Here is a 13,667-nt window from a genome sequence, read left to right on the forward strand (position 1 = left end):
AAATAAATAAATAAATAAATAAATAAATAAATAAATAAATAAATAAAATCTTTAAAAAATAATAATAAAAAAGAAAGAATGGGATCAAATTGCTGGTGGTGTCAAGAGCAGAATGGAAACACTCACCTTGTACAGGATGGCTGTGATGAGAGCCAGCAGTAGCAGCCCTCCCACAGAGCTGCCCACAATAATGGGGATGGGGTTGTAGACCTCATACTTCTCCAACACCGTCTCCACCTGGAGTGGAGGTGACCTCATCAGAAAGAACCAGAACTCTTGCTACCCCAGATTCTTCCTAGGTTTACCAATTTTAACTCCCTCCCCTCCTTCCCTTTCTCCAAAGGGTGGGACATAGAAACACTCATGGGCTTAGGGATAACTCTTCTGCTGATGGACCTTCATCCTCCCTCCCTCCAGACTTCTGAGCCTCCCACACAACACTGGAGATTTAGGATTAGGAGCCCTCTTACGAGGTTGGCCACTCCTACCACACAGTCACTACCTGAGCTCTCAAGAATGCCTCCTGTCCTGGAAGCTGGGAATACACGGATCTGTTGAATGTGATTTCAGCCACAGTCGTTACCAATACCTTCTTCTGCAATGTCTGCAAGACAGAGGGGCAGAACTGGGGATTAGCTCTGGGAAGGCTCAGAGTTCAAGTAAAGTCCTGGTTTGAGGGTGGCCACAGACACATCTGTTACCACCTGAATTCAAGGGAGAGACACTGCTGTTGGGCCCACACACCTGGCTGACCCAACCAAAACTGAGGTTGCCCTTCAGAATGAAGTCAAGTTCCTCCTGAATGCCAAAGGAGGGGAGGTCACAGCAGAACCTCAGACAGTCAGCAATGGAGCAGTCCTAGGAACAGAGAAGTAACATTAGGCCATAGAAAGGTGGTTTTAAAGGCAGAAGACAGCATTAAACTGACTGATATGAGAGGAGCAGCCACATTTGAATTCAAAAGGGCTATTCGGCAGACAGCCATCTGAGTGTAATACTGATTCTTGAATTAAATTCCTCTCATGTGTGGCTTAAAGTGGAAATGTCCCGGAGCCCTCCTTACCAGCACAGAATTTTTCTGAATGTGGGTCAGGAAGTCAGACTCTCTGTGCACTATTCTCTCTGAAGAACACTGAATGGAGGGATTCTAGGAAAAGACACAGCAAGCATCTCAGTGGGGCCATCAAGGATTCATGAGGGACAGAGAGAATCCAGGTAAAGGGCATGAGCTGTACACAGTCCTGGAGTACCTGGGGGTGGAAGACCTCTAATTCTCTCCACACAGGTACCCCATTCAGCTCCATAGGCACGGAGAAGATGATGCTGATAGGCAGGTCCCTCTGTCCCAGGTTGTTCACCTGCACAGAGGTCAATGAGGGCAAAGACCATGCCAAAACCCACATCCCTCCCTAATTGCTGGCTCCCAGCCCCCTGCCACAGCCCCTGCTCTTGAGTCAGCATCACCTACCTGGTATCTATGCTGAGCCTGGCTGCTTTCCTCCTGGTCTGAGGCTGAGAAGTTGAGGTACTTGGTGGACTGTTCATGGCTGGTGAGAGAAGAGGCATGGATGGATTTGAAGTTCCATGGGGGCCTCCTAAGAGGTTCTGGCTAGCAGCATGACAGGATAGGTAGTCAGTGGGGCCTTGGGGTAGCCCGCAATGAAGTCTATGGTTGATGTTGGATAATGGGAGTGTTTATGAAGCAGGGCTGGGCTTCAAGCTGGGTGTAAGGTTCTTGCAGAAGCTCCCAACAGAGGAAACTGCCCAGGGGACTGGGCAGAGACTACAGTGAAAGGGACCCAGAGCTATGCCATTGACTCATTGGAGGCAGGGGCCGGGCCATCCGCTTTCATGGGCACAGAGGATACCGGATATGCATGTGAGACACAGAAGAGCTTTAGAGAGACTTGGGCTGATGCTGTTGACAAATGTGTTTACCCCTGTCTGGCCTCCCACAGGCCTTCTCTCCTGTCCTGTTCCCTTGGCTTTTCTGGCACTGGGGCTTAGAGGTGAGGGAAGGTCTAACAGTAGACTGTTGACTGGATCTCAGTGTAACAATTCCTCCTGAGACCTTCTCAGACCCATGTGTGGAGACCCAGTGGCCAGCTTGGCCACTTGAACAGGTGGGTGGTCTCACCTCTGCCCCTTCCTGCTCCACTGCCTAAGTACCTGTCCTTTGCCTGTACAGTCCAAATTCTAGACCACTTTTACTCTGAACTCTCATCCCTCCTCTGTGAGGAACTCCCCCAAAATGCCCCAGACTCATCCTATGGGCCTCTCAGAATGTCCCCACCCACAGAGTCAAATCAGCAGAGCACAGCTTAACTGTAGAGCCACATACATCTAGATGTAGTGTGCCCTGCTTATGGGTCCCCAGTGCACACTCTAGGAAGCAAGCTCAGAGCATGCACCTGGCTGGGCTGCTGAGAGCTCCTGGTGTGGAGGTATGAATGAGAGTGTGAGACTGGGAAGGGAGAGGATGTCCAATGAGTCACAAGGGCAGAACTAGTACAGGGGAATGTACCCAGACTAAGCCACATGGACTTGTTGTACATCATGAGTGTACACATTGCACAAGGGCAGGTTGTTATGTCCGGTTTTGATTATACATAATAATGTCAAATGAATTTATAGAAAGCAACTATAGCCCTGTGCTTAGAACATAGCAAATGCTAGGAAAGTATTTACTGAAAGAGGGTATATGCTCAAATATATGATTTGACTCCTGAATTTTAAACACCTCATCTATTATCCCTCCTGGAACGGCATTTTAAGGTCTTTTTCTTTTATCTAGCTTCTCCCTGATACTCAGCCTCTGCAGCAAGCAGCTCATTTCTACCTATACCTCCCAAAGGGGACTGGGAAAGGAAGAATAGCAGTTCTAAAAGCCCTATAGGGGGCGCCTGGGTGGCTCAGTTGGTTAAGCGACTGCCTTCAGCTCAGGTCATGATCCTGGAGTCCCGGGATCGAGTCCCGCATCGGGCTCCCTGCTCGGCAGGGAGTCTGCTTCTCCCTCTGACCCTCCTCCCTCTCATGCTCTCTGTCTCTCATTCTCTCTCTCGCAAATAAATAAAATCTTAAAAAAAAAAAAATTAAAAGCCCTATAGGGTGAAAATCTGTTTCTTGCAATGAGGAACTGTCTCACCCAAATGCCAAGGGCTCCTTTGAGACTCACTGGCTAAGCTCAATGCTATGGACTCTTCAACATTCAGCTGAAGCCTCCCCTGAAAGGAGTCTCTAGCTGCTCTTGGAAATTCATAATAGCCTTAGGGTACAGAACCACAGAGAGGTCCTTGATGAGATTCTGCCTTGGATCAAGGTAACCTCACTCCCCAACAAAGTTGTAAGAACCTCAAGACAGGAAAATGTCTCATATTTCTCAGGAAACCCAGGACAATCTTGGTGCTTTTAAGAAAGACTTCTAAGAACCATAACCTCAGGGCACCCAAGTTGCTCAGTCGATTAAGTGTCTACCTTCGGCTTGGGTCCTGGGATCGAGCCCCGCATGGGGCTCTCTGCTCAGTGGGGAGCTTGCTTCTCCCTCTCCCTCTGCCTACACTCTGCCTACTTGGGCTCTCTCTCCATGTGTCAAATGAATAAATAAAATATTTTTTTAAAAAGAACCATAATCTCTATTAAATGTATGATGTAATGATAATATCACAATTATTATTATAGCTAGCCCACAATAAACACTCCATACTTGATTAGTAAGTGTTAGCAGTATCATCTACCAATAGAAAAGGTAGTGATAAAACCTGAATGTCCCAGGTGTTCAACTGCTGCAGGGACTGAAAACCTTGCCTAGACCGATCAGAATGATGGAGAGGTCATGGTATGGTACCTGCTGATCACGGTGTAGATGGCATACTTCACCATGAGCTCCATCTGAAAGGTGCTCTTGCTGGTCCTGGGAGTGTTATTTTCACTGGAGAAAGAGGAGGAGCCTAGTTGGCAAGGACCCCAGAGGAGGAGGCTAGGGGGCAAGGAGGTCTAAATACCCCCAGCTCACCTGCTCACATTAGCTGTCAGAAGCAGCCGGTCTCCCAGCATGGCCTTGGGGGAGACATCAAAGGTGACCAAGAAGGTGACCTGAGGAAGAGGCAGTAATGAAGGAGGTCACCAAGAAGTGAGGTAGGGTGGGGGGAAGGGAGCTGGGGGTGGACAGAAGAAAGGCTGACCTGGGCACCCTCAGGGAGGATGAAGTGGTTGATGCTGCAGCGGGTGCTCTGAATACCCTGGCCCTGGGCTGGGGTGCCATCACAGGTCAGGTGTGGGGAGTGTGGCTGCAGCTGGCTCCAGGCAAGGGCAGATGAAAAAAAGGCAGGTGAGCATTTGTTCACGTTCCGAAGAGACTCCATGAAGTAGTGACAGTTTCCTGGTATCTACCTTAAGATTATGTTTTTTAGGGCGCCTGGGTGGCTCAGTTGGTTAAGCGACTGCCTTCAGCTCAGGTCATGATCCTGGAGTCCCGGGATCGAGTCCCGCATCGGGCTCCCTGCTTGGCGGGGAGTCTGCTTCTCCCTCTGACCCTCCCCCCTCTCGTGCTCTCTCTCTCTCAGTCTCTCTCTCAAATAAATAAATAAAATGTTTAAAAAAAAAAAAAAGATTATGTTTTTTAAAAAATCCTCAGACTGGGCGCCTGGGTGGCTCAGTTGGTTAAGCGACTGCCTTCGGCTCAGGTCATGATCCTGGAGTCCCGGGATCGAGTCCTGCATCGGGCTCCCTGCTCAGCAGGGAGCCTGCTTCTCCCTCTGACCCTCCCCCCTCTCATGTGCTCTCTCTCTCTCTCATTCTCTCTGTCTCAAATAAGTAAATAAAATCTTAAAATAAATAAATAAATAAATAAATAAATAAATAATCCTCAGACCTAAAAAAATAAAATAAAAATCCTTAGACACTATCTGGTAAAACTTCATCCTAGTAGAAATGCCAGATTTATTAGAGTTTACCCCTTTTTTATTTACTGTTCTTTAAAAAAAAAAAAAAGCATTTTATTATGGAAATTTTGAAACATACTCAAAAGTAGAGAGAGACTAGGTAAGTCAACCCCCCCCCATGTTCCCATCACTCAATTTAAATTACCAACACTTTTCTACTCTTGTTTTATTCAGCTCTTTGCCACTTTTTTTCTGAAAAATTTAAAGCACGTTCTGAATATCACATCATTTTGTCCAGAAATACCTCAATGTATGCCACCAACAGATAAGGGTATTTTTGTGCATTTCTTTTTTTTTTTAATTTTTTATTTAAATCCAATTTAGTTAGCATATACTGTATTATTAGTTTCAGGGGTAGAATTAGGTCATTCATCAGTTGCATATAACTAACCCAGTGCTCATTACATCAAGTGCCCTCCTTAATGCCAATCACCCAGTTACCCCAACCTCCCCACCAACCTCCCCTCTAGCAACCTGTTTGTTTCCTATAGTTAAGAGCCTCTCATGGGAGGGAGACAAACCATAAGAGACTCTTAATCTCAGGAAACAAACTGAGGGTTGCTGGAGTGGAGGGGGTGGGAGGGATGGGGTGGCTAGGTGGTGGACATTGGGGATGGTATGTGCTATGATGAGCACTGTGAATTGTGTAAAACTGTTGAATCACAGACCCATACCTCTGAAACAAATAATCCATTATATGTTAATTTTAAAAAATAAAAATAATAATTATAATTGGGAAAAAAGCAGCCTTTCATGATTTGCTTCACTCTGTTTTCATCTTATTTTATTTTTCCTTTCCTTCCCCCATGTTCATTGGTTTTATTTCTTAAATTCCACATATAAGTGAAATCATATGGTATTTGCCTTTCTCTGACTTATTTCGCTTAGCATAATACCCTCTAGTTCCATCCACATCATTGCATATGGCAAGATTTCATTCTTTTTGATGGCTGTGTTATATTCCATTATAAATATACCACATCTCCTTTATCCATTCATCTGTCACTGGACATCTGGGCTGGCTCTTTCTATATTTTGGCTATTATGGACATTGCTGCTATAAACATTTGGGTGCAAGTGCCCCTTCAGATCACTAGGTTTGTATCCTTTGGATAAATACCTAGCAGTGAAATTGATGGGTCAACTTCTTGAGGAACCTCCATACTGTTTTCCAGAGTAGCTATACCAGTTTGCATTTCCACCAACAGCGAAAAGAAGGTTCCCCTTCCTCCACATCCTCACCAACATCAGTTTTTTCCTGACTTGTTAATTTTAGTCAGTGTGCCTGGTGTGAAGTGGTATCTCACTGTGGTTTTGATTTGTATTTCCCTGATCCAAGTGACGTGGAGCATTTTTTCATGTGTCTGTTGGCCATTTGTATGTCTTCTTTGGAGAAATGTCTCTTCATGTCTTCTGCCCATTTCTTGACTGGATTTTTTGTTTCTTGGGTGTTGAGTTTGATAAGTTCTTTATAGATTTTGGATACTAGCCCTTTATCTGATAAGTCATTAATGAAAATCTTCTCCCATTCCATAGGTTGCCTTTTAGTTTTGTTGACACGTGTATTTTTTTTTAAACATACATATTTAACTTTATTACATCATTTTAAGGGGTGCATGGGTGGCTCAGCTGGTTAAGCATTTAACTCTTGTTTTCTACTCAGGTTATGAACTCAGGGTCCTGGGATTGAGCCCTAAGCTGGGTTCCACATTCAGTGGGGAGTCTGTTTGAGGATTTCTCCCTCTGCCCCTGCCCCCACTCATGTTTGCTCTCTCACTCTAAAATAAATAAATAAATTTAAAAAAATAAGTAAAATCTATGAAATAATATTTTAAAAGGCTTGATTTTTAAAAATCCTGCCCAAACAGGATTGCCTGAGTAACAGCATGGCAGACCCCACCTTCAGAAGACAGACTGTGAGAACAAGAGGCCGACATCCCTAAAGTCCCTATAAAACAGGTACATCTTGCATCAGTTGTGTTCAATAATTTAGACTCTATACATTCCCTCAACCACCCCTTAACAGAATGACTAGGAGGAGGAAAGACTCAGAGACTGTGACTTCTGCCACAGATTTACAAATGAATACAGATATAACCAAAATGTTGGAAATGGACTTTAGGGTAACAATTATGAAGATGATACCTAGAATGGAGAAATCAATTAATGGCAACATAGAGTCTCTAAGGGCAGAAATGAAAGCTTAACTGGCAGAACTTAAATGCTATCAATAAGATCCAATCTAATCTAGATAATCTAACAGCTAGGGTAAGGGAGGCAGAAGAACGAATTAGTGATCTAGAAAACCAATTGATAGAAAAGAAGGAAAAAGACAAGGCCAGGGAGAAACAACTCAAAATTCATGAAAACAGAATAAGAGAAATAAGTGACATCATGAAACGTTCCAATGTCAGAATTATTGGGATCCCTGAGGGGGTGGAGAGAGACAGAGGACTAAAAGATATATTTGAGCAAATCATAGCTGAAAACGTCCTTAATGTGGGGTATGAAACAAGCATTCGTGTCCGAGAGGCAGAGAGGACCCTTCCCAAGATCAAGGAAAACAGGCCAATGCCAGGGATGTAATAGTAAAACTCACAAATCCTAGAACCAAGGAAACCATCTTAAGGGCAGTTATGGGGAAGAGATTCCTTACATACAGAGGGAAGAACATCAGAATAACGTCAGACCTATCCACAGAGAACTGGCAAGCCAGAAAGGGCTGGAAAGACATATTCAGGGTATGAAACGAGAAGAACATACAGCCAAGAATACTTTGTTCGGCAAGGCTGTCATTTAGAATGGATGGAGAGATGCAGAGCTTCCAAGATCAGCAGAACTGAAAGAATATGTGACCACTAAGCTGGCCCTGCAAGAAATATTAAGGGGGAGTCTATAAAAGGAGAAAGACCCCAAGAGTGATATACAACAGAAATTTACAGGGACAATCTAAAAAAATAACATCTTCACAGGCAACATGATGACAATAAATTCAAAGCTTTCAATGATCACTCTCAACGTGAATGGCCTAAATGCACAGGGTTGCAGATTGGATAAAAAGACAGGACCCATCCATATGCTCTCTACAAGAGACTCATTTTGAACCTAAAGATACACCCAGACTGAAAGTGAAGGGATGGAGATCCATCTTCCATGCCAGCAGACCTCAAAAGAAAGCTGGGGTAGCAATTCTTATATCAGACAAATTAGATGTTAAGCTAAAGACTGTACTTAGAGACACAGAAGGACACTATATCATTCTTAAACGGTCTATCCAACAAAAAGATCTAACAATTGTAAATATCTATGCCCCCAACATGGGAGCAGCCATCTACATAAGCCAACTGTTAACCAAAATAAAGAGTCATATCGATAACAATACATCAACTGTAGGAGACCTCAATACTCCACTCTCAGCAATGGACAGATCATCTAAGCAGAAAATCAACAAGGAAACAAGAGCTTTGAGTGATACATTGGACCAGATGGACCTCATAGATATATACAGAACATTCCACCCTAAAACAACAGAATACTCATTCTTCTAGAGCACACATGTAACTTTCTCCAGAATAGACCACATACTGGGTCACAAATCAGGTCTCAACCGATACCAAAAGACTGAGATTATTCCCTGCATATTCTCAGACAACAATGCTTTAAAACTGGAACTCAATCACAAGAAAAAATTTGGCAAAAATTCAAACACTTGGAAGCTAAAGACCACTCTGCTCAAGAATGTTTGGGTCAACCAGGAAATCAAAGAAGAACTTAATTCATTGAAATCAGCGAGAATGAAACCACATCAGTCCAAAACCTATAGGATACTGCAAAGGTGGTCCTAAGGGGGAAATACATAGCCATCCAAGCCTCACTCAGAAAAATAGAAAAATCCCGGATTCACCAACTAACTCTACACCTTAAAGAACTAGAGAAAAAGCAACAAATGATGCCTAAGCCACACATTAGAAGAGAAATAATAAAGATAGAGCAGAGATCAATGAATTAGAAACCAGAAACACAGTAGATTAGATCAACAAAACTAGAAGTTGGTTCTTTGAAAGAATTAATAAGATCGATAAACCACTGGCCAGACTTACCCAAAAGAAAAGAGAAAGGACTCAAATTAATAAAATTATGAATGAAAAGGGAGAGATCACAACTAATACCAAGGAAATAGAAACAATTATTAGAAATTATTATTGACAACTATATGCCAATAAACTGAGCAATCTGGATGAAATGGAGGCCTTCCTGGAAACCCATAAGCTGCCAAGATTGAAACAGGAAGAAATTGACAACGTGAGTAGGCCAATAACCAGTAATGAGATTGAAGCAGTGATCAAAAACCTCCCAAAAAACAAGAGTCCAGGGCCTGATGGATTCCCTGGGGAATTCTACCAAACATTCAGAGAAGAAATAATACCTATTCTACTGAAGCTGTTTCAAATAATAGAAACAGAAGGAAAACTTCCAGACTCATTCTATGAGGCCAGCATTACCTTAATCCCCAAACCAGGTAAAGACCCCATCAAAAAGGAGAATTTCAGACCGATATCCCTGATGAATATGGATTCCAAAATCCTCAACAAAATCCTAGCTAATAGGATCCAACAATACATTAAAAGGATCATCCACCACAACCAAGTGGGATTTATCCCCGTGATGCAAGGGTGGTCCAACATTCGCAAATCAATCAATGTGATAGAACACATTAATAAGAGGATAGAGAAGAACCATATGATCCTCTCAATTGATACAGAAAAAGCATTTGACAAAACACAGCATCCTTTCCTGATTAAAACTCTTCAGAATATAGGGATAGAGGGAACATTCCTCAAGTTCATAAAATCCATCTATGAAAAACCCATAGTGAATATCATCCTCAATGGGGAAAAGCTGAGAGCCTTTCCCTTAAGATCAGGAACACGTCAAGGATGCTCACTCTCACCACTATTGTTCAACATAGTACTAGAAGTCTTAGCAACAGCAATCAGACAACAAAAAGAAATAAAAGGTATTCAAATTGGCAAAGAAGAAGTCAAACTCTCTCTTTTCACAGACGACATGATACTTTATGTGGAAAACCCAAAAGACTCCACCCCCAAATTACTAGAACTCATACAGCAATTCAGTAATGTGGCAGGATACAAAATCAATGCACAGAAATCAGTTATTTTCTTATACACTAACAATGGAACTGTAGAAAGAGAAACTAGAGAAATGATTCCGTTTACAATAGCACCAAAAACCATACGATACCTCAGAATAAACCTAACCAAAGAGGTAAAGGATCAATACTCTAAGAACTACAGAACACTCATGAAAGAAATTGAAGAAGACACAAAAAGATGGGGAAATATTCCATGCTTATGGATCGGAAGAATAAACATTGTTAAAATGTCTATGCTACCCAGAGCAATCTTTACCTTCAATGCCATCCTGATCAAAATTCCAATGACATTTTTCAAAGTGCTGTAACAAACAATCCTAAAATTTGTATGGAATCAGAAAAGACCCCAAATCACCAAGGAAATGTTGAAAAAGAGAAACAAAGCTGGAGGCATCACGTTGCCTGATTTCAAGCTGTATTACAAAGCTGTGATCACCAAGACAGCATGGTATTGGCACAAAAACAGACACATAGACCAATGGAACAGAATAGAGAACCCAGATATGGAACCTCAACTCTATGGTCAACTTATCTTTGACAAAGCAGGAAAAAACATGCAATGGATAAAAGACAGTCTCTTCAATAAATGGTGCTGGGAAAATTGGACAGCCACATACAGAGGAATGAAACTCGACCATTCTTTAACACCATACACAAAGATAAACTCAAAATGGATGAAAGACCTCAATGTGAGACAGGAATCCATCAAAATCCTAGAGCAGAACATAGGCAGTAACCTCTTTGACATCAGCCACAACAACTTCTTTCAAAATACATCTCCAAAAGCTAGTGAAACAAAAGCAAAAATGAACTTTTGCGACTTCATCAAGATAAAAAGCTTCTGCACAGCAAAGGAAACAGTCAACAAAACCAAGAGGCAACCCACAGAATGGGAGAAGATATTTGCAAATGACACTACCAATAAAGGGCTGGTATCCAAGATCTATAAAGAACTTCTCAAACTCAACACCCAAAAAACAAATACTCAAGTCCAAAAGTGGGCAGAAGATATGAAAAGACACTTCTCTGAAGAAGACATACAAATGGCTAAGAGACTCATGAAAAAATGCTCATCATCATTAGCCATCAGGGAAATTCAAATCAAAACCACATTGAGATACCACCTTACACCAGTTAGAATGGCAAAAATGGACAGGGAAAGAAACAACAAATGTTGAAGAGGTTGTGCAGAAAGGGGAACCCTCTTACACTGTTGGTGGGAATGCAAGTTGGTGCAGCGACTTTGGAAAACTGTGGAGGTTCCTCAAAAAGTTAAAAATAGAGCTACCCTATGACCCAGCAATTGCACTCCTGGGTATTTACCCCAAAGACACAGGTGTAGTGAAAAGAAGGGCCATATGCACCCCAATATTCATATCAGCAATGTCCTCAATAGCCAAACTGTGGAAAGAGCCAAGATGCCCTTCAACAGATGAATGGATAAAGAAGATGTGGTCCATATATACAATGGAATATTACTCAGCCATCAGAAAGGATGAATACCCAACTTTTACATCAACATGGATGGGACTGGAGGAGATCATGCTAAATGAAATAAGTCAAGCAGAGAAAGTCAATTATCATATGGTTTCACTTATTTGTGTACATAAGGAATAGCATGGAGAACACTAGGAGAAGGAAGGGGAAAATGAAAGGGTGGGAATCAGAGGGAGAGATGAGCCATGAGACACTATGGACTCTGAGAAACAAACAGCGTTTTAGCGGGGAGGGGGGAAGTGAAATTGGTTAGCCCAGTGATGGGTATTAAGGAGGGTACGTACAGCATGGAGCATTGGGTGTTATATGAAAACAATGGATCGTGGATCACCACATCAAAAACCAATGATGTATTGTATGGTGACTAACATAACATAATAAAATTTAAGAGAGAGAGAGAAAGTGAAGGGATGGAGAACCATCTATCCTGTTAATGAACATCGAAAGAAAGCTGGAGTAGCCATACATATATCAGATAAATTGGATTTGTGGGGGGTTAATTTAAATTCAATTTAGTTAACATATAGTGCATCATTAGTTTGAGGGGTAGAATTTAGTGATTCATCAGTTGCATATAACACCCAGTGCTCATTAAATCAAGTGCCCTCCTTAATACCTATCACTCAGTTACCCAATCCCCCACCAGCAACCCTCAGTTTGTTTCCTATAGTTAAGAGTCTCTTATGGTTTGCCCCCCTCTCTGTTTTCATCTTATTTTATTTTTCCTTCCCTTCCCCATGTTCATTGGTTTTGTTTCTTAATCTCCACAAATGAGTGAAATCATAGGGTATTTGTCTTTCTCTAACTGACTTATTTCGCTTAGTATAATACCCTCTATTTCCATCCATGTTGTTACATATGGCAAGGTTTCACTCTTTTTGATGCTGAGTAATATTCCATTGTGTGTGTGTGTGTGCGTGTGTGTACACATATACATATATCACATCTTCTTTATCCATTCATCTGTCACTGGACATCTGCGCTCTTTCCGTATTTTGGCTATTGTGGACATTGCTGCTATAAATATTGGGGTACAGGTCCCCTTCAGATCACTATGTTTGCGTCCTTTGGATAAATACCTAATAGTGCAGTTGCTGGTTGTAGAGTAGTTCTATTTTTAACTTTTTCAGGAATCTCCATACTGTTTTCCAGAGTGTCTACACCAGTTTGCATTCCCACCAACAGTGCAGGAGGGTTCCCCTTTCTTCATATCCCTGCCAACATTTGTTATTTCCTGAGTTATTCATTTTAGCCATTCTGACTGGTGTGAGGTGGTATCTCATTGTTTTGTATTTCCCTGATGCTGAGTGATGCTGAGGACTTTTTCTTTTTTTTTTTCTTTTTATTTTAAGATTTTTATTTATTTATATGACAGAGAGAGACAGCGAGAACAGGAACACAAGCAGGGGGAGTGGGAGAGGGAGAAGCAGGCTTCCCGCTGAGCAGGGAGCCCGATGTGGGACTCGATCCCAGGACCCTGGGATCATGACCTGAGCTGAAGGCAGACGCCTAACAACCGAGCCACCCAGGCGCCCGCTGAGGACTTTTTCATGGGTCTGTTAGCCACAGACAAACTAGATTTTAAACAAAAGATTGTAATAAGAGATGAAGAAGGACACTATATCATAATAAAAGTGTCTATCCAAAAAGAAGGTCTAAGAATTATAAATATTTATGCCCCCAACTTGCTAGCAACCAAATATATAAATCAATTAACAATAAACATAAAGAAACTCATTGCTAATAATACAATAATAGTGGGGGACTCTAACACCCCACTCACAGTAATGTACAAATCATCTAACAGAAAATCAATAAGGAAACAGTGGCTTTGAATGACACACTGGACCAGATGAACTTAATAGAGTCCGTGTTATATTCAGAACATTTCATCCTAAAATAGCAGAATACACATTCTCTTTCAGTGCACATGGAACATTATCCAGAATAGATCCCATACTGGGTCACAAGTCAGCCCTCAACAAGTACAAAAAGATTGAGATCACACTGTGCATATTTTCAAACTGCAACACTATGAAATTTAAACTCAATCACAA

General features: G+C 42.0%; 1 protein-coding gene across 5 annotated transcripts in view; it reads right to left on the bottom strand.

The window, feature by feature from the left end:
- The window catches only part of LOC117999556 (integrin alpha-X-like), a 63,830-nt gene that overhangs the window by 1,685 nt on the left and 48,478 nt on the right, over nt 1-13,667 (bottom strand). For all 5 annotated transcript variants that reach the window (XM_034988793.1, XM_034988791.1, XM_034988790.1 and 2 more), the window contains 9 exons: nt 4,182-4,292; nt 4,013-4,092; nt 3,845-3,928; nt 1,469-1,547; nt 1,251-1,358; nt 1,064-1,147; nt 745-858; nt 503-604; nt 127-237 (listed from right to left, as the gene is read on the bottom strand). In XM_034988793.1, the coding sequence (XP_034844684.1) occupies nt 127-237; nt 503-604; nt 745-858; nt 1,064-1,147; nt 1,251-1,358; nt 1,469-1,547; nt 3,845-3,928; nt 4,013-4,092; nt 4,182-4,292 (873 nt within the window). The remainder of the gene's footprint in view (nt 1-126; nt 238-502; nt 605-744; nt 859-1,063; nt 1,148-1,250; nt 1,359-1,468; nt 1,548-3,844; nt 3,929-4,012; nt 4,093-4,181; nt 4,293-13,667) is intronic.

This window comes from Mirounga leonina, unplaced genomic scaffold (genome assembly GCF_011800145.1).
Source record: "Mirounga leonina isolate KUSES-001 unplaced genomic scaffold, KU_Mleo_1.0 Mir_454, whole genome shotgun sequence".
NCBI lineage: Eukaryota > Metazoa > Chordata > Mammalia > Carnivora > Phocidae > Mirounga > Mirounga leonina.